At 29.1% G+C, this 21064-nt stretch overlaps 1 protein-coding gene and 1 long non-coding RNA gene across 10 annotated transcripts; one reads left to right on the forward strand and one right to left on the reverse strand.

Annotated features, from left to right (window-relative positions):
- Window positions 1-907: 907 nt before the first annotated feature.
- Window positions 908-2192, reverse strand: LOC149881833 (uncharacterized). The gene is made up of 3 exons (XR_016444833.1): window positions 2108-2192; window positions 1801-1923; window positions 908-1144 (listed from the first exon to the last, which is right to left on the reverse strand). It is a non-coding gene; the product is annotated as an uncharacterized LOC149881833 (long non-coding RNA).
- A 423-nt stretch (window positions 2193-2615) lies between these two features.
- Window positions 2616-18996, forward strand: LOC145191762 (uncharacterized). Of its 9 annotated transcripts, none has more exons than XM_090066036.1 (14): window positions 2624-2860; window positions 3126-3177; window positions 4966-5087; window positions 5325-5479; window positions 5598-5748; window positions 11144-11410; window positions 14278-14559; window positions 14728-15003; window positions 15086-15361; window positions 15528-15869; window positions 16062-16391; window positions 16461-16622; window positions 16784-16832; window positions 17222-18996. In XM_090066036.1, exons 3-14 carry the CDS (start codon window positions 5033-5035, stop codon window positions 18591-18593), a joined length of 3717 nt encoding a protein of 1238 aa, XP_089922162.1. In that variant the 5' UTR covers window positions 2624-2860; window positions 3126-3177; window positions 4966-5032; the 3' UTR covers window positions 18594-18996. The 9 variants fall into 9 exon arrangements, with proteins under 9 accessions (XP_089922160.1, XP_089922162.1, XP_089922163.1 ...); XM_090066035.1 differs by lacking the exons at window positions 2624-2860; window positions 3126-3177 and adding exons at window positions 4127-4203; window positions 4436-4509; XM_090066034.1 differs by lacking the exon at window positions 3126-3177 and having other exon boundaries at window positions 2616-2860.
- The last annotated feature ends 2068 nt before the right edge of the window (window positions 18997-21064 follow it).

Genomic DNA, 21064 nt, shown 5'->3' on the forward strand with positions numbered 1-21064 from the left:
CGTTATGTTTTTTGCTATATATGTATATATATGTATATATATATATATATATATATATATATATATATATATATATATATATATATATATATATATATATATATATATATATATATATATACTTTTGCTATATATATATATATATATATATATATATATATATATATATATATATATATATATATATATATATATATATATATATATATATATATATATATACTGTTTATCTCAAAAGTTTTTAAAAATTAAACTCATTCTATAATATGGGGGCCATATTATAGAATGAGTTTAATTTTTAGAATGAATCCACAGTGGATTCATTCTAGAAATTATTTATTTTCAGAACAAAAACTCAAGTGATTGAATTAATACTTGATTTTATGGTTTAGTATTAAATAATATATTAACTCCATTAAAGTTTTAGTTCAGTCATTAAACGATTATATACAATCTTTTAAATTGAACGCAGACAACTTGTCAGGTGGAATATTTATAGTTTCTGAATGAGATCTTGAAGTAATTTTGGGACAAGTAAATGAATTAAACTTGGCTTTATACACGTAAACTAGATGGAGGATCACAAGATCTTTTTTAAGGACATACATGAGGATCACAAGATCTTTTTTTGCTATATTCTTTTGTTGATTATCCAAAAGGCCTTTCACAAACAGTGTCTTTCTTAATTGGTATATTGCCACTTTTTTTTTCTTTTCTGGTGTTCGAAGAAGGTGAAAAGATTTTTCTTTGGAACTTTTATTATAATTTTTGTTGCAACTTGTGAAACAGCATTTCAAACCCATGCTAAAATTTAGACTGAATAATTTAGCTAATACTTAAATGCGTCACAAGTATCAATACGGAAAAGCAAAATGTTTGCCTGCAGTTTTTGACGTCATTTGCACGGTGAATAGGCCTGTTATAAAAAAACGCCATAATCCAGATGTATCTGTCACTGTCCCTGATGCTGAAGATGCAATTAATAAACAGCGTAGTACATTATGTTGGTACAACTATGCTGATTCATGGATCCTCATTTAAAAAAATAATTGAGATGGTGGGACGAAACAATTGCTGCTCTCTGTGGGGTTTAAATCAAGAAAATTTTTATCTCTGATGACTGATAGAAAACTTGATGAAAGCTCTAAAAAATATTTGTCTCTTTTATAATGAACAATTTTTGAACAAAATGTTTTATAATGAACAATTTTTGAACAAAATGTCTTAATGTAAAAGAACATGTAATGACCATCTTATGAATGATACACATTTCTTCATTTAAAAATATGTTTAAGTAAAGTTCTAGAACTCAGTTAAGTGTTGATCTAGAATTTTACTTAAGAAGAGATTTTTCCAATGAGGTTTTTCCTATTTCAGTAAAATATTCTTACTTTATTGAAAAAAAGACGGTTTAACAAAACTTTAAGCAAACATGCCTTCAACCCCCTTCAATACGCCAATTAGGTCTAACAAACTCATTACAACGGACGGTTAACTTTACAATGCAAACCTATCGATATTTTTATCAAAATCATTCTATGTTAACTTCTAACGAATTGGTTTTTATTTCCTTATACACAAACTTAACACAGCGCTGAAATTATCACACACACATATTTTGGTTGTTATGTATCCCGTAATTCTACTAGTAACTAAAAGTTCGAAAATCAACAACGTTTTTACAAATGCCGTATTATAAAAAAAAAACTAAAGAGCATTGATTTGTATGATTTATTTTCATTTTGTAAGTAAGAATAATCTAAAAGTAATGAAAGACTATAATAAGCTAAAATTACCCACTTTTACCGTATGTCACCGATGTGTCATCATACAAAAAAATTCGCCATTTTTTATTCAAATAAGCTGCGTCTGCCGTGTTTTTAACATAACCATAAAACGAGTGCATTAATAAATGAATAAAACCTGCAGGTTACGAGCATGAAAATTTTATAGCTATATTTAGTATATTAAAACAAAATCGTACACAAAAGGACAGTATAACTACTACATTAATCACCAAAATTTACGTTGCTCGACTAAAAAAATAATATGTATGCAAACTGTCCGTGCATTTACTAGAACCAAACGTGTATCTAAATCTACTCACTTTCCAAAACCATGAAAAAGAAACGGTTATTGTAATTCTTAAATTTAAGTTTTACGTTATGATTGTTTTTTTCTCATAACCTAAAAAAAAAATTAAATAAACGGAGTGTTTCCATATTTGCAACATGAAATATCATTTAAAAGCAAAAAAATATACAAAAAAACATTGAAACACAACCATTTAGTGAACTACTGGAGAACATTAAGTTAATAAGGATTTTTTTTTGAAGAAACTTTAATGTTGATTGCGATTAAGAAATAAACGTTTACACAAGTTTTTTTTTTTTTTTTTTTTTTTTTTATTCAAAATTTTTTTGATTTCCATTCGAAGAATCAAAGTTATTTAAATAAGCAATAAGTTACCGTTTCTTCAATGAGTTCTGACGGAGAGAGAAGGTTGCCCTACGTTTTAAAATAATACATATTTTATCAATTTGTCTCAATTAAGAGGAGACAAATTCCGTTATTTATAGATGGTTTTGTTTGAATTTATTCAAAAAGTCTTAAATTTTTACTTACAGCATAAATTTTTACTTACAGCATAATACGCATAGAAGTCTTAAAAAAATAATAGTAACAATGCTCTTTTAAATTCTATGGCAATCTCTTGAAATAGTTGGTAACAAATTGCAAAAACGAACTTATATTTTATGAATATTGATTGAAGTACTTTATTTTGTGTTGCTAGTAATAAAAACTTTTCAAAAAGTCTTTAACGTGGAGCTGAGCTTGATTACTTTACACGATACTACAGGTGAGCTTGATTACTTTACACATAAAAAATCAATGAATTTTTTTATTGTGCTACATAAGTTTTGAATTCATTTTCATCGTGCTTCATTCTGCAGTAATTAATCTGTAGCAAAGTTATGATATTTATTACTATACTTTATGTGTAATATTTAAGTAGTAACTTTTATTCTGACTCAAATATCAAAAGATATTTGAAAACTATCAAGAGATATTTGAGTCAGAATAAATATCATTACTTAAATAATATTTGCTTAAATATTATACAGCCGGTCATTTGAAAAATTGATTCATAAAACAAGAAGTGGAGATTTGTGATAAGTATTCTTTTTTCCCCCTTTTTAATATGTAAACTTATTTAAAGTTAAAATTTTTAATATGTAAACTTATTTAAAGTTAAAATTTTTAATATGTAAAACTTATTTTTGTTATTTAATGTTTTTTGTTAAACTTGTTACCAATTTTTAGTTTTTAAAATTTCAGTGTTAAAGCAACGGATTTAAGTTAGAACTAAATCCAGTGCTTTAACACTGAAATTTTAAAAACTAAAAATTGGGCTTAAAACGGGTCATATTACAAATCCATATGTGGATTAATAATATATTTGAAATACAATATGCATAAATCCACATGTAACCCTTAATTGGAAAATCCTAATCAAATAATTAAATTTAAATAAAGTAAGTTATTTTTGATATAGATGATTTAAAAGGTTATATAAATTGTTTTTCTTTAAAAACTGATGATAAACTGATGACGATAAAATCATCAAAAATCTTAATCAAAAAAAAAGTTTTCGAAGCTCAAAATTTAAAAATGACAATCTTACAAAAAACGGATCTCTACTGGAGTCTCAATGGTTTAACAACAATAGTTCATCTTCCAGTATTGGCTGTTGCTACTGGCTGTTGCTACTCTACCTAATAAAGACGCCCCTAGAGAGGGGGTGAAGGAAGACTATGATCACAAATAATAAATTATAATTTTATAAACATTTGTTTATGAAAATTTAACTAAAAATGAGATTTTTTAATTAGAAAGAGTTTTTTGCGGGAAAAAATTTGCGCGAAATTTTGCATGATTTTTAAATAAGTATAAGAACTCTTTCGGCCAAATGGCTAAAAACTATTATTTTTATACCTAAAATAGTTTTTCTCTCGAGTGTTTTGTTGCAATTTACAACGATAAAAGTTTTGTTTACTTATTGACCACCAATTACGTACGGTATTTTAATATCTGTTTTGCAAACATAAGATTGTCACTTTTTGAAAAACCAATATTCATAGCGCAAGTCTGAGGAGCGAATTATTAAAGATAAATTTCAGTTGGGAAAGTTGATACAAAGGAGTAGGATTTGTATTACATTTTAGTTGATTTAGTTATTGTTGCCTATTTATCGATCTTCTTCTAATTTTTGGAGCCAATACATAACAATAACTTTGAAGATATTTCAAATTTGTTTATTCATAGCTTTTAATGTAGCTTTGACTACTTTTTTAAAAAAATTGCTGTAATTTACCACTAAAATTTTACTGAAGTTAAAATTGATGATTTTCATACTTGCTATCCTCACTTTTAGGCGGAATGCGGAATCGCATCACTTTGTTTGTTTGGCATTAGCATGCTATAATAAATCTTTGTTGCAAGTGAATGGCAAGGATCCGTTTTTATTTAAAACGAACTTTGTTTACTATTGCATATACTGATTTATTTACCTTAAGATTTATTTATCAACAACTTCAAAGAATTTGTGAGAAGACTTGCTCAGGAAAACAAAAAATATAATAGATAGAAAAATAGAAAAACTCAAAAATACCTTTTAAATAGAAATCAAAGGGCAGTTTCCGTTAAATTTAAAATTTCATTTCGATAGAGGGGGGGGGGGGGGTCTGGTGGAGTTAACATTAATTATGCTACTTCGTACAAAGATCTTTTTTACTGAAGTTAATTTAGCGTCATATTCACAAAAGTAAACTTCGGCTTTAGGATGTAAAGAGATTGAGATTATGGATTTTATGTTGAGATTTTTTAAAGCTTCATAAAAAATAGTTATGTACTTTATTGAGTAAAATATTTGTTGAGTTTTTTTTCTCTGCATTTTTTCGACAGGCGACCGATGGAGAGAATTTGTAACAAATCAAAACGCCTGATGCAATTTTTAAAATAACCCATTAAAATGCACGAAATTGCTACAAGAAGTTTGGCATTGATAAAACTACTTTTTGTTTATGGTGAGTTTCTCATTTAATCTTATTGCGAAAAAATTTTTATTGCGATAATGAAGATATTTTTATTGCGATGATGAAAACGATAAGTGTCGCTGTCTCACTACCACTCTAAACATTCGTTTCAAAAATTTCGCGCATTAAAAACCGAGAGAGAAAAAAATAAATAAATCAATCAATCAAAAACAAATTTTGAAGAAAAATTCAATTGAATATATTTTTAGCTCAATAATTTAATTATAGTTTTAAGCAAGGAAGTCCCCTACTTAGAGTATCAAGCTGAAATTGGCGGAACCATTACTCTTGATTGCGCACTTTCACCTGATTCATTCACCACTATTGAGTGGTATCGTAATAGCACTGAGCTTATTGCTAAAAAAGATGGGATAAGCACGGAGGTAGGATAATTATAACATGTTTATACTGCTTTTTAAGATTTCTACTTTATTCGCTTCTTTATCCAGCACTTTAGCGTCTGACATTCTGTATACAAAGCTGCAATTGATTTTCCTTTAGATAGCATCTTATCTTAAAGAACGTTTTGATATAAATGGGAATTCTTTGCTGATACAAAACTCCAAAGCCGTCGATGAAGCGATTTATCATTGTGAAACTATTCATAATCAGTCAAGTGTAAAAGGAAAACCTATCAAACTTATATTGGAAGGTAAGATTCACTAATTTGTTAGGTAAGATTTTACTTTATTTATTGGTTTGTTCTTACTATTATTGATTTGTTTTTATAAAAGAATAAATAACTTTTGCTAGAGGTACAAAATGAGAACATACCCTTCCTAATATATTGTCGCCATAGATTAGGAAAGTGTCAAACTGCAACTGCAACCGTTTAATAACCGCGTTTAATGAACGTTTTAGAAAACGTCGTTGTAAAATATTTAGTTTAGTAAAACTCAGTTCGAAAAATTTAGATAGGTAGAAATTTTTTTTTTTTTTTAAAAAAAAACAACAAACAACAACAACAACAACAACAACAACAACAACAACAACAATAACAACAACAACAACAACAACAACAAACGATTCCAGTGAATTACGTTTGTCAAGTTAACAAAAATCCAAACTTGCTTGATGAACGCTCGATATTTTGATTTTGATATATGCTGGAAATTTTGATCCTTGAAAACTGTAATGATCAAAGAATGGTAGCATCTGATAAACCAAACTATTCCTTTTCCTTTTAAATTCCTTTTTTTAAAAATTTTTATTAAATTAAGAATTTACAGTTTCAAAACCACTCTTTAAGTCCTTTCGAAAGAATTTATTTAATGACGCAATCGTCTGATTTAATTATATTTTCTTAAAAAATCTGCTTTCCTAAAAGGTGAACTCCATCGTGACGGAATCACCGATTTGGGCTTATTTTCCACATTTATGTTATAAAAATAAAAAAACCGTAATGTGCATATTGTTATTCTATATGAATATTGTTATTCTATATGAATATAGAATAACAATATGCACATTACGGTTTTTTTATTTTTACAACATAAATGTGAAAAATAAGCTCAAATCGGTGATTTCGTCACGATGAAATTCATGAACAGCAAAAAGTCGTACCTCAAGGAACATGTAGTTAGACTGTTTTATTCGCGTCTAAGCCAATGATATATTAAGAATAACTAGATGTCTAACTGCCGTAAATCGGTATAAGAAAAAGTGAAGCAAAAATCGGCCATTATGGAGGGCAAAATCTTTACGCTATTTATCAAAACAAAACAAATACGAAGCTTTTGATTTGTTAAATTTGCCCCCCATAATGGCCGATTTTTGCTTCAAAAAATACGCGGAAGTTAGACATCTAGTTATTTTTAATATATCATTGAACTAAGCAAACAATTTTTATAAACCGCAAAAAGCTGGAAAAGAAAATTAAAAACAACATTAAACATTATATTCGTGGGGGAGAGGAGAGTCTCCAACTCAGAGTTTAAATGAAATTAGGCATTAAAAATCTTTTTCTTGACTCCATTCGCCCATGTTCGTTATCTTCACCAACAGTCGTTAATGTTCAAACCAATCGCTTATCACCATCTCCGTGATCTTTTTTTTTTATTATTACTAAAAAACCGGGTATGTTTTTAATCTTGAGAAGGAGAACTTCTGAATGCTCAGAGTTTACATTTTAAAAATAACTTGCGTATTGTTGATATTGCGGTCGAAATGAGTGCGAAAGAATCAAATAGAAGAATTACCAATCGCGTTATCGACATTGATTTTGAGGTTTTTCAGAGATTTTCTAATTAAAAATTCAAAAATTAAATTCTTCGAAAGTTTTATACAGTATTATAGCAATTTATAATTTTAGAGAACTTTGTGTTTTAAATATTATTTGTATATCTATACATTTGTTTTCACCAAAAGGATAATTAACAAAAATAAATATAATAAAGGAATATATTTTTTGAGAAGCATAACAAACTATAACAAATTTTTAGAAAAATATATAACCATAAATATTTTAAAGCGAAGGAACTTTAGAATATTTCAGAAATTTAGCAATATTATTAAAGGATTATTAATGAATTCACGCTGTGAAATATTTATTATCTGAAAAAACAACTTTGGTGGATTGGTCACGTAAAGAAACATGTGGGATATCATTAGATGGTGCATAATGTATGCTATCGTTGTTTCCGTCACGAAAGCGTTTGGTAGGGTTTTTTTTTTTCGTACGTAATGAATCGCTTATTAAAGTGAGTTTAACTCTTTTTTACTTGCCCGTAAAGAAGCGATGTTGCAAAAAAGTATTCTAAGAAAGAACCTATTGTTAAATTAAGGTAATTGGTCAGACAGAAAATATGAATCTGGTCCTGAAGATTACCCAACGGGTACAGGAAATCCGGGGACATATCAAGGACGTTTCGTTCCCACTAAGTATACTCCAAATATAATTCTTAATGCACTTATATATAAGTTTTAAAAAAAAATTATCTTAAAGTTATCATGAAGTCATTGTATGATAGCTTTTTAATACACGCCCAGGCAAACTTTCTTTTGACAAATAATTCTTATAAGTTAAAAGTAAGTAAGTAAAAGCCTGCTGTTTCGTTTAGTAAACAAACCAAAAAAAGCTATATAGCAATCATACGGAAAGAATTTCAAAAAATGGAGTGTAAGTTGTTATGCATGTTTCTATTTATTGTAAATCAGTTTTATAAGTTGGGTCTTAGAGAATGATTATGAATTGCATCAAACAACGATATTTGTCACACCCGATAATAATGTTGGATTAAGTGACTACAACAACGATTTACAAGGCCTAAAACCATTTTAAATTGCAGCGAATTTAATTGGAAAAAAAATAACAGCAGATTTTTCGAAAGAAAAAAACGTTTTTAAATTTCGCCGTTAATCGACTAAATCTTAGTGAATCAAAATTAACTATTTTCAGTTAAAATGCCTTTAATGATTTTTTAACTTTATTTTCAGTTAAAATGCCTCTAATGATTTTTTAACTTTATTTTTTTATTTGTATAATTAAGAGAATTTTCATTAAAATTTAATTTTTTTTAAAATTTCCGTTTCTGAGGAAACGTCTCTTTTAGAAAAAAGATCTTTTAACAAAGCAATTCTCAGCAAATACAGACTTCGTTATTTGTTTTAAAACTAAGAAAGTTGTAAACCTCTATTTGTGCAAAGACTTTGCATTATACATACATAAATACATACATAAATACATAACTACATACATACATACATAAATACATAACTACATACATGCATACATGCATACATGCATACATGCATACATGCATACATACATACATACATACATACATACATACATACATACATACATACATACATACATACATACATACATACATACATACATACATACATACATACATACATACATACATACATACATACATACATTATGTTGAAATATTCACCTCTAAAAGGGGGGATGAACCTCATCATTATGTTTGTATACTGTTTCCTTTTTTTTTTTTTTCGCGCCATAGTTTTTAAATGTTAAGCTGACAACAACATGAAAATTCGTAAATATTATAATTATTATGTAAATATTTTTTTCTTGTTTAAATAAATAAACATTTTTATAAAAAAGTTGAACAGTAAGTTTTTTATAAAAATGTTTATTTATCTAAACAAGAAAAAAATATTTTTCATTTAAAGTTTTAACCAAACTTTAAATGAAAAACATTTTTTTCATTTAAAGTTTTAACCAAACTTTAAATGAAAAACATTTTTTTCATTTGAGCGAGTTTTTAACAGAGGAAAAAAGGTTTTTTTTTCCTCTGTAAAAAACTCGCTCTTCTTTTTAACAGCAAAAAAAAAAAAAAATCTCTCTTCATTATGCTTCTTCAGTATGCTTAAACTAAACTCAGTTCTTCAAAAGTTCGTTAAAATAATGGGAGAATTTGGAACTTTACAAAACCGTTTCGATATTTTTTTGCGTCATGAGATACCTTCTCAACAGAAGGGTAACTAATCAAACAGAGGGCAGTTTATAAAGTGAGGATGCTTTTATTATTACTATTATTTTTGGTTTTGAAAAAGGTGCGTTCTTTTTTTTAAAAAAAGAAATAAGAGTCGGTGGGGGGCGATTCTTAATAAATTAAGGACGTATTGATAGCCAATTTTTAACCTTTAGATGTTAACAATAACATGTAAAATAGTCGGGTAATAATACGTTCTACCATTTAATTGCAGTTATATAAATATTTAAAATTTAAATGGAAATAATATTTTTGAATAAACAGAAATTAGATATAAAGTGATATTTATGATTTCAAAACACATGAATTTTTCTGGAGAGGGGGAAGGGATATTTAATTTTTTTTCAAAGATTTTAATCTCTTTATTGAAGAATTCTAAATACTATCTCTTTATTGGTTTTAAACAATTGTAGCAACACTCTGCGCTGAGCTCTAACATAACTATCGCTTGCATTTGGTTGTAGTAACGCTGTTTGGTTTTAGGCTGTTTAGTTTTAGGCTGATTCTAGCATTTGTGTATCAGCACACTCAAGACTTCGCGCTCAGTACTTTATGTGTGAACTTTAAAAGAAGGGATTATGAAAAATTTTAATCCAAATAATATCACTTTAACTTTAATGAGATAAGTAAAAATAGGTTTGTGCACTTCATACTTTTCTAATGTAGTTAGCTGCTGAACATTTGTTGCAGCTATGTTCTTCCTTGGAAACTATATATATATATATATATATATAGTAAACTACTCGATAATTATTCAAACATTAACATTCTGAACGGTATCATATGGACATTTATTTTTTTATTGAACTTTGTTAACATCTAAATGTATAATTTTGGGTCTCAAACGTTTTCCAATTAAAAATTTGTCTAAAGTAAATTAAAAACCCAAAAGTTAAGTTTTTTACCTAAGCATTAACCTATTCCCAAGCATAAACCTTTAAATAAAAGATATCAACGTCACTGTATCCTACTTTCTATTGAATCAAAGGACTATCAGATGAATCAAAGGGCTATCAGATGATACTACTTAAACTAAGAATTGTATTTCGTTTTTCCGTTAAAATCACGAATGAAGTATTAACTCCAATATTAGTCATTTGAAAAAATCGAAGTCAAAATAGTTTATATATTTAAACATACAAAGTTGGAAAATTCCATTTAAAATTTTGCGATTCTTCGCTATCTTATTTTATTTTTGTTTCAACCCTTCCAGATATATTGCGCAGATTTTCTATTTTATCAAAAACTTCTTTTTTTCACAAATTATGTATTAATGTAAACTTGTTAAACTAAAAACCTTTACTGTTTTAAGCTCATAAAGAGTTCTACTTTAATAAACTTCAGAAAGTTTTAGTTAAAGTTTCAATTTTAAAAAACTGATATAGAAATTTGCATTTTATTCAGTAGTATTCGTCTGTAACGGAAAAAGCAATCGTTGATGCTTAAATTAAACGAGTTTAATAAACAAAATGGTTTCTATAAATGCTTATGGTAATGGTTAAATTTAAGAACATTAATTTTCAATCTTATTTAGAATATATGTAACTAAAAAAGTTGTATTAAATCTGGATTTTTTAGAAAGACCCACTTGCGGCGGTTCTCAAACAAAATTAATCGAGGTAATAAACGGTAGCAGTTTTTATATTCCCTGTCACGTGAATGGAAACCCTTATCCCAAAATCACTTGGAAAAAAGATGATATGGATGGTCTCCCGCAGCATTTCACTATTACAGGAGACGGGTTGAGTTGCCAAAAGGTGAATATGGATGATTCTGGAAAATATTCTGTCACGCTGGAGAACGAAATAGGTCGTTTCACATTTACTACTGTTGTAAAAGTTATCTGTAAGTAGAAACACTTTAAAATTTTTTTTTTTTTTTTTTTTTTTTTTTTTTTGTAATTTAAAAAAATAGCAACAGTCATTTGTTCATTATAAAAAAAAAACTGTTTAAAATAAAGGATTACAAAAAGAATGTCTGATGTGCGCGAATATCGCATCCAACGGTTCAGAATTCATAATTCTAAAATAATTACCAAGAACGAAGTTAATTCTACTTTGCGTATTGATGACGCGAGAGAAATTGATGCGCATTGATGACGCAAGAGAAAATTGTCCTCAAGCCCTATCGAAAGGGTTAGTAGGAGGAGAAAGGCGCGCGGGGCTGATTTGGTTTGTGCCTAATTATCCACAAGGTTTTTATATGAAAAATTTGACGCTTTGGTTTATCTAATGGTTTTCAAGTTTTAACCAAATATCTAGAAAGACAAGTTTTAGCCAGGTAATTAAAAGGCAAAACGGGTTTGTTAAGATAGGTAGAGAAAGAAGCTGAGTATTAATGCGTGCTCTAATATTTATTTGTGCGTGCTACAATATTTATTGAATTCACTAATATGGCAAAATTAAACATTCCCATTCCTTTCCGAGGCCATTCGGCAATATTTAAAAATGTCATCCTCTAACAATGCTTTGTTGCATGCAATATTTCATCACATACATTCCTTGTTATACTGTAGATAATTTAGTATCAAAAACTATAAAATTTTCGCAATCGTTCGCAGAGCGGCATGAAACATCTCTAGCGTTTCTTTTTGAAGAGTTTTTGATCACGTTTATCATTTTTTAAGCAGTCGGCACAGTAAAATGAAGCGTTTCCTTTTCTTCTTGAGTGTTTATTCTTTGTCGAAAAGATGCAATTTCTGCTCTTTTCTTTTTTAGTGTTGATAGCTTTATTTATTTATAAGGTATCGAAGAAATTTGAAAAATCAATTGTGAAAAATCAATAGTAATTTTTTATTAACATCCATTTAAGAATTGTAAATGAATACACCTGGGGGGCGCCTATGAATATTGTTTTTCTGTATCAAATTATTTAAGAACTTTTAGCTTTTGATAGTTAGAAACGTTTTTTCGCTTTTGACAGTTGGAAATTTTTTAGTGAAAGTTTTTTTTGCAACAAATGTTTGTAAATTCTTTAGCATTAAAACTTATATTGTCTATATGTGTATATGTGTGTATAGGAAAATGTAAATGGATTTATAACCTTAAACCTTCAACAACCGAAGTCAAGGTTCAAAGTTTTAAAAAGTATTTTTCTATTTTTTAAACTTTACTTAAAAAGTGATTTTCAAATATTGCTTACATTTTGTTTAAATGAAATGAAGTTTGTCTCATAACTTCAGCATAAAAATTTAAATCTTTTAACGAAATCCGTTTGATTTACGAGCTGTAAAATTATAAAAGGAGTTTTTAACGCGACATTTCTTTAAATCCTTAAATTAAGAATTATTAGCATTTCCTTTTTCGATCCAACACTCGTAAATATCGAGATACTAAATTCGCACGGATAATAAAAAAAGAGGAAATCGCACCGCCTTGACAACCTCCTTTGAAACAGTAAGGCTGCATTACAATACTTGAATAATGAAGACAAAAAAAAGGATTAAAATAAGATTAGCTAAAAAAACCTCCTGAGAAATTTACTTTCAATGAAATTTTTATCTTCAACAAAACCAGTTTTCTTCAAACGTTCAAATTTAAGAGTAATGTCTACTAACCATTTTTTGCTTGGCATTAAAAAATCTTTCTTGGTTTTTTTCTGGGTTTTTATCTTGTTTTCTCTGATACCAGGTATTTTTTTTTTTTTTTAATTTACTATCGAGATAAAAGTTTATGATTAAATTTTATTCCATTTTGAAAATTCTTTTTCTGGATATCATAATTAAGGCTTGTAATAAACAAAGATAATTTGAAAATCATTTATCGTGAATCTAGATTTTTAGAAGATTACTTGACTGACATCTTGACTTGAAGAAATTAACGACAGTCTTTGTTGATCACACTTTTTAAAAAAATTCTGCTAAAAATTAAGTTTCATAGTTAAACTACTGCAACTTGCAAAAAAAAAATTTTCGGATCTGAAGTTTTATTTTCGAGCAAAAATGTCATGTTTATAAAAATTGCGCTTTAAATAAAATATATTAATTGATAGTATGATTAAAACTTTCATATTAAAATTTTCTTCTATAATTCAAATTGTCGAGTTTTTTTGTTTTTTGAAGTAATATGATATTTTATTTAAACCTTAAGATCATAACAATAGATCAGGAATATCCCAGATTAACTTCCAAAGCTTTATTAAATGGTCCTACTCATAGAAAATTATTTGATTTTATCAGAATAAATTTTATCTTTACGACTAATCTCTTTGAATTTATCTCTTAGATGAAACCATTTTAATAAACAAACAGAAAAACTCGACGCTTTTCTTTGTTACGTCATCGTTCCCATAGCGTTGTCTAAAATTAGTGACAGGCTTCCCTTCCAGGAGCAAATTATCGTACCAAATATTAGAAGTCAATCAATTTTCTTTAAAAATTGATAAAAAATGAAATCTATGAATATTTTACGGAATATTTTTCCCATACCGAAATCTATGAATATTTTACGGAGCCGGATGTTACGGCGACGTACAACGCTCAATTTCTCTGTAGGAACTGTAAACAATTTTCTCTGGCGCAGTTTTAACAAAGCGAGCCCATTGAAACTCCACGATGAAACTACAAACAATAACTGAGAAAATTTTTAATTGTATTTTATTATAGCATATATTTTATTAAACAGATTAACAAATTAGATAAACGAAGAACTTTATCTTTTCGTTGGTCTTTTTAATGGGGCATAAAAACCTATTTTCCCTTGTGCTTTTGCTAGCTGTTGGTTCAATCAAACCAGAGAACTACAAAAGTGCAGTCGAAGGAAGCTCTGTTGAAATTGAGTGCGGTAAGAGTCCTCTAAACCCTGGAGATAAAGTAAGCTGGTCAAAAAATCGCATCGATTTATCCAACATGAAACGTTTTAGTACAAATGATCAAGGTTTTTTAATAATAAACCCTGTGGAACAAGATGATAACGGATTGTACACATGTGCAAGTCAGCGAATGATAGATGAAGCAGAAGTTACGCGCTCTGTTAACATGTACCTCAACGTGAAGTGTAAGTTTGTTTCGAATGATTTCTGCTTTTACTTGTTTGCGCTTAAGTGTACGCTCTATTACACACACGTTGAACTTACTTTGTTAATTCCGGATTAAAAACTAATATAATTCTTAAAGTTCTCATTTTTTGAATTTGTTTAACTTATTTTCTTACGGTTTTGTGCAGTTGCACCGCACATTATTAGCATTAAATCGGTTGTCGAAGTTTACGAAGGAGAAAATGCCGTATTACCTTGTTCTGCAAGCGGTAATCCTGGCGTAAATTTTCGATGGTTGGACATCAATGGGAAAGAAATTAAAAATAATGAAAAGCTTCTGATTGCACATAATGGATCATTAATCGTGCGTAATGTTACTTTGGATGATTTTCGGAGATACACATGCGCACCGTACAATGATATTGGCGAAGGAAAATTTGGATATACAGATCTATTTGTTTTGGGTACGCATTTGTAGCTTGTGTGCAATTGTTATTTTCTTAAATCTTAAATGGGTTCTTGATATATTAGTTTATTTTTGTTTAGTTCCACCCACGTTTATTACTCATCCCGAAAACAAAACCCTTGTACGTGAAGGTGAAAACGCAACTCTGGACTGTACTGTGTCGGGAATTCCTAAACCAAACATTAGTTGGGCACTTTTATTCGGTGATAAAGTTTTAGACCCGAATCGCTTCAGATTCTATTCAAACGGAATTATGAATATATTGAATGTGCGTAGTTCCGATGCAGCTTATTACAAATGTACAGCAGAATCGCGGGCTGGTCGCCTTACAAGAATTTCAGAACTTACCGTGATTAGTGAGTTTAACTTTTTACCGATCTGGTATCTCAAAACGTTAAGCAGTCGGTTTATTTTAACAAAAATTTTATTTAACAAAATCAAGCTTCGTTTCTTATTTTTCTAACATTTCTTGTAACAACGTTTCTTGTTTTCCTTTCAACAAAGTTTGCATCAATATTTAAGGTAAACCAGGGGTTCCGATCGACATAAAAGTCACAACAACCAAAAATATAGCTCACATTGAGTGGACGCCTCCGTATCATGGTGGTTCACCGCTAAATTATCAATTCTGGTATCGTTACACAACCGATAGCGATTACCAGTGGGTCATTCAAGAATCAGAGCAGAACGGTACTAGTTATGATATACTGCTACCCGGACCTGCTGAAGAGTCTGAAAAGTCTTATTTTTTTACAATGCGGGCCTTTAATCAAATTGGTTTTAGTGATTTTGGAACAGTAGTTAAAGTCTTGAAAGCACCATCTTTCACGACTTACAAAGGACAACCAGTTGATTTCATATCAGGTTTTTGTGTTGTTTTTCTTTTTTAATTATTTTCTTAAGATAATTTATTGAAAGATAATCATTGTAAGATAATTTATTGAAAGATAATCATTGTAAGGAAACTCTTTTTAAGATAATAATTATAAAGTGTTTACTTTTCTCTAATATTTTCTCTAATATATATTACATAATTGCTTTGTCGTTTGGATATAGAGTTTCCACTCGCTCCTTTTGAGTTTTATGTAAACGTTTCGGTGATGGGTTACGTTCTTAAATGGAGAAGTGTAATTGTACCTGGTCGTCCAGCTTTTAGTCACGTTTTGATAGAATATCGCAAATTGAATTCAACAGATATTTGGGTGGAAATAAAACCACGGTCAAGAAAAAGACGGTCATCTCTAAACGATGAATCTATAGTGACGTTGAGGGAAAATGATTTCCCCCCAGATATTATTCATCCAGTTGACTTTCAATTGATTGCTGTTTCAAAAGATGGAAAGCGTAGTGAACCTGTTGTTCCTAAAAATATTGCCATTCTTGGAGGTATGTAAAAGTTGCTTTCGTTACGTCAAGTTTTTAAGTTATGGGTTAAAAGAATTAAACTTTTTTTAGGAGTTCCTGGGAAAAATACTCTCAGTGACAGATCTTCCCACACCACCGATGATGAGAATAGTGTGATACCAATTATACTTGGCATTATATTTGGAATATTTATAATCATCCTTTTGATAGGCTTGCTGCATCTTTATCGAAGAAGAAAAGTAAAACATCAAGGTGTTTTGTTGAACAATAAATTCTTTATATATACAAATAAAAATAATGGAATTCCGATGAAATACGTGATGCATTTGTTGTATTTTATAAAAATAATGGAATTCCGATGAAATACGTGATGCATTTGTTGTATTTTATAAAATAAATCTTTTTTGCTTTAGTAAACAAGGCGCAGAATAAATCGTCCCTTCAGGAGTTTAGGGCCGAAAAGTAAGTTAGAAATTAATCTATAGTAATAAAATTATGCTCTGTAGTTTTAATAGAACTGTTCTTTTAAATCCTGTCACTAAAATTATTCTTACTTTATTCTTAGTTTTTAGTGACATTTAAAACTTTGTATAATTAAAGTTTTTTTCAGAAAGAATTTTCATTGGACCAATTGAGATTTTGACCAACGATCGAGGCATATTTTTAGCTATTTAGGCTTATAACTATATCGTGTGCTTATAAAAGCTAAAACTTCACATTAGCATGTTTTACTTAAGGACCTGTTTTTCGTATCAAAATTAAAGATTGCAAATAGTTTTGAAACAATAAAAGTAGTAAAATAAACATTAAGAAAAATTTAGTAAAAAGTAACTTGTTTTGTTTCCTCTTAGTGGAACAATCGATCTCGAAATGGATTTGCCTGACGAAACTAGTCTTTTAAAGCGCGATCCTAGCTCACCGAGACATTTTCATTTATTAACTTGCCCAGCTCTTAATTTGGAGCGTACAAACGAAAATCACAATGGCATTCGCAATGAGAAGAATAGCGATGTTACTCACGCTCTACTTGAACCTAATCACGATGAAAAACGTTTGTGCACGTGTAGTAAAAGCTATGTCACGCTAGACCGCCGTGACCAAGTTCCAAAACGCGATAAGAAAAAAACTCTATACAAAAGCAATTCCATGCCATCAATTCTGATAACTTCAGATTTGGATGACTCTACTATTGATCCTTTGGAAGATGAGGAATATGAAACTAGTGACGTTGATAAAGATAAGTTGACTGAGTTAAATCAAGAACGGTTTCATTCCTTGAAGCGGTCGAACTTTAAGGATTCCTATGATCAGTTTTGCCGCGGTGACTCAGAAACAACTTCTCGAAACGATACGAACCATAGAAAAGTTTCAAATGAAAATATAAACCATTTCGATAATTTATCCGACGTGTCTGAAAACCAAAAGTTTCATTCGATAAAAAAAAGTACTAGAAGTGGCGTAAAGTCTTCAGGTTTTGGCGATGGAAGTAACTCAACATCAGACTCTGAATCTGTAGATAAAGTACTCTTGCCTTTCAAATCCAGAAACATGGGTTCAAGCAAAGTTTCGACACCAGACGTCGGTTATGCTAGTGATGTTTCAGCCAGAAGTATGGCATTTGACTATAACGGAAGAGTTATTTATCAACCTCCTTCTCAAAGACACAAATATGGTTATAATAGGCCTTACATGGACATACTGTCTGATGATGAAAGGCATATTGATGATAGGCCAGCAATGCCGCCTTCGTATAGCGAAGCGATACAAGTTATTGAAAGGTTATCTGAAAAAAATGATATTACAGATAGCGAAGAAATGTACGATCAACTTTTACAAATGGAACGTCAGTTAGGTTTAGACGATTCCATCGATAGTGACTTAAATTCGAAAAGCATTTTTAGCCCTCCTATTTCAAGAACTTTAGTTAATATGAAAAGTGGATATAGTTCTGATACTGGTTTAATGTCAAACGGATATTCAGCTCCTAAAAACATTTATTCTGACCGAGAGAAAAATGAACGTTGTAAACAATTACTTAACGAATTTAAGAGCAGTCGCAGCTCATGCAGTGACTCAAGTAATAGAACTAACATTACCATACTTCCTCCTTATGAACGTTCTCATAGTGCCATGGATAACATGGTGGAAGAGCCTTCACCTCCCACACTGAAGCGTAGTAATAGCATAGGTTCAAACAGTGTTTATAAGGAATGGTTAGTATGAAAGTCTTTTTTAAATGTCGCTCAAATGGGTTTGCGAAAGTTGGGAACGATTATCTTAAAGTTTTAATACAACTTTAAGAGATACTTTGATTTATTGCAAAGTAAATAATTTCCAATAGCTGGATGAGCTGGAAGGTGCCCAGGCTGGTAATTTGTGAAGTAACTCAATTTGGCTATAGTATTTCGACGTTGAAATCAGTTTAACTATAGTCTGATGGTTTTTCATTTTTTTAAAGCAATTCTAAAGACTGTAAAAATTTTTAGAAGATGCTGACGCATTAGGTTTGGTAATCATGTGTTTTTAATGAGTCCGCACCGACTCCGATGTTTTATATTTACGCTACCTTTTTACGTTTTTTAACTTTTTGTAAAAAATATAAAATTAGACAACTGAAAACAATAAACTCGTTTTACCAGTTTTTTATTAGCAAGTTATTTATTGTGGTAAAACAGTTTAGATGTTACATGTTACGCATATGTGCACAAATGCAATGTCACGTCTTTCGCATAATTTTTCTGGAAAGATTTCTGTAAGTGGAAATCAGCCTTTAAGAAATTTTTTTTTAAATCTGCGAGGATAAAATCCATCATGGCTCTTTAGTTCTTCATGAGTGAAAAAGGGAAACAGAAATTTATAATTGACTTACTTTTCAAGCAACAGAAGTAAAGTTCCCTGGTTCTAGTAATAACGGTTGAATATCTGATCGAATTCAAAACAAAATTGAGGATGCAGCTTTTGTAGAAGTTCTGAAAATGTAAAATCTACGTAATTATGCAATAAAAAGCCAGGAAGGAACCAATACATGAGATCTAATGCGTCTTGCAACATATTCGCTAAGTCTTTTCTAAGTCTTTCGCTAAATCTAAGCGAAGATGCTGCAAGATAAGCAACTGCTTAGCTGATCTTTGCAAGTAACATTGGGCTGGCTGAAAATACTTTTTGACGTGCCGAATCTGCTGAAAGATTTTCAACGTGTACTTTTTTTTTTTTTTTTTTAATTTCACCAATGAATTCACTGATCACTGATGAAAATATAACTGGATAGCGTATTTTATTGTCTTTTTCAAAAAAAAGTTGAAGCCAAACTTGGCCTCCCAAGATGGCGGCGATCAAAGCTCTTAGCGGTGAACAATCCACATTTTATAAGGCTTTTTACAGAAATATGAAAGGTAATAATTAAACAGAGTTTTGAGAGAAAAACTAGATTATGAAATAAATTTTTTAAAAGTTTAAAATTTGAAATGATTTTTAAAAAAATTAGACAAAAAAATAATTTAAATGTTAAAGTTCAAAATATTCGATACGTATTTTTAACGCTATATATTTTTAACGTATTTTTAATTTATATTAAAAAAATTAGACAAAGAAATAATTTAAATGTTAAAGTTCAAAATATTCGATACGTATTTTTAACGCTATATATTTTTAACGTATTTTTAATTTATATTTTTGTTTGTAATATTCCAGCTCTCAATAATTGAGTCAATTGTTTTGACTTGTTATTCAAAATGACTTTAAAAATTATTAAGGGAATTTCTTGATAAGATACATTATGTATGTTATCAAACATTATCAACATTATGTATGTTATCAAAAAATGTATGATACATATAAATTTATATCTTTAAATGTTAATTATCCCTCAGAGGTTAGGGATAATCACACCTAGTTTAAGATATAAATGCATGTAAAAACACCTTAAAAAAAATTCATAATCTATTAAATCTTTGAATATAGAAATATTTAATGAACAAACTTCTCACGTGTTTGATTCAGCTGATAACCAATTTCACTGACTAAACTTATTTCAGAAAACTATGCAAAAATACGTCTTTATCACCTTGGTGAAGAACAAACTGCCAATATAAATGGAAAAAAGCTTCTGAAGCAATTAACAAAACTTATCCTATTCAAAAACCAATGAAAAATTTTTATTATATGATATGATATATATATATATATATATATATATATATATATATATATATATATATATATATATATATATATATATATATATATATATATATATATATATATATATATATATATATATATAAGGAAAGGAACCTCTGAATTGTGTGTACTCACAGCACTCAGCTAATAGTTCATGCAGCATTTACAACTTTGTAGTACCTATCTGAAAAACTAATGGATAAAATATTTTTTATCTTAAAAAGAAACTCAGCTGCATACCATGCAACTGTGTAATTAACCTTCTAGCACACAGCATTGGGTAGTTAAGAACTAAAAGGAACATAAATTATACAACAAATGCTAATTAATTGAAGTTTGAGATTTCTGCACAAGTTAACAAATACTTTTTCTTCACTACTATTAGACAAACCAAATTTTAAAAAAAAACTAAAATTAAAATTTGTACTTAGTTTTACTGAGAATTTGTATTTTATTTTATCATATTTATTCCAAAAAATGAAAAAAGAAAGTTAACGTACAACAAGTTATGCTTT

Source organism: Hydra viridissima, unplaced genomic scaffold (genome assembly GCF_058129835.1).
Source record: "Hydra viridissima isolate aposymbiotic clone 2 unplaced genomic scaffold, HvirCarnegie_v1 scaffold_11, whole genome shotgun sequence".
NCBI lineage: Eukaryota > Metazoa > Cnidaria > Hydrozoa > Anthoathecata > Hydridae > Hydra > Hydra viridissima.

Coding starts and splice junctions, on each gene's coding strand:
- LOC145191762 (XM_090066034.1), top strand. CDS start 5,033: ATGCACGAAATTGCTACAAGAAGTTTGGCATTGATAAAACTACTTTTT. Junction 11,411..14,277: donor TACTGTTGTAAAAGTTATCT/GTAAGTAGAAAC, acceptor TGCTTTTGCTAG/CTGTTGGTTCAATCAAACCA. Junction 15,870..16,061: donor ACCAGTTGATTTCATATCAG/GTTTTTGTGTTG, acceptor GTTTGGATATAG/AGTTTCCACTCGCTCCTTTT.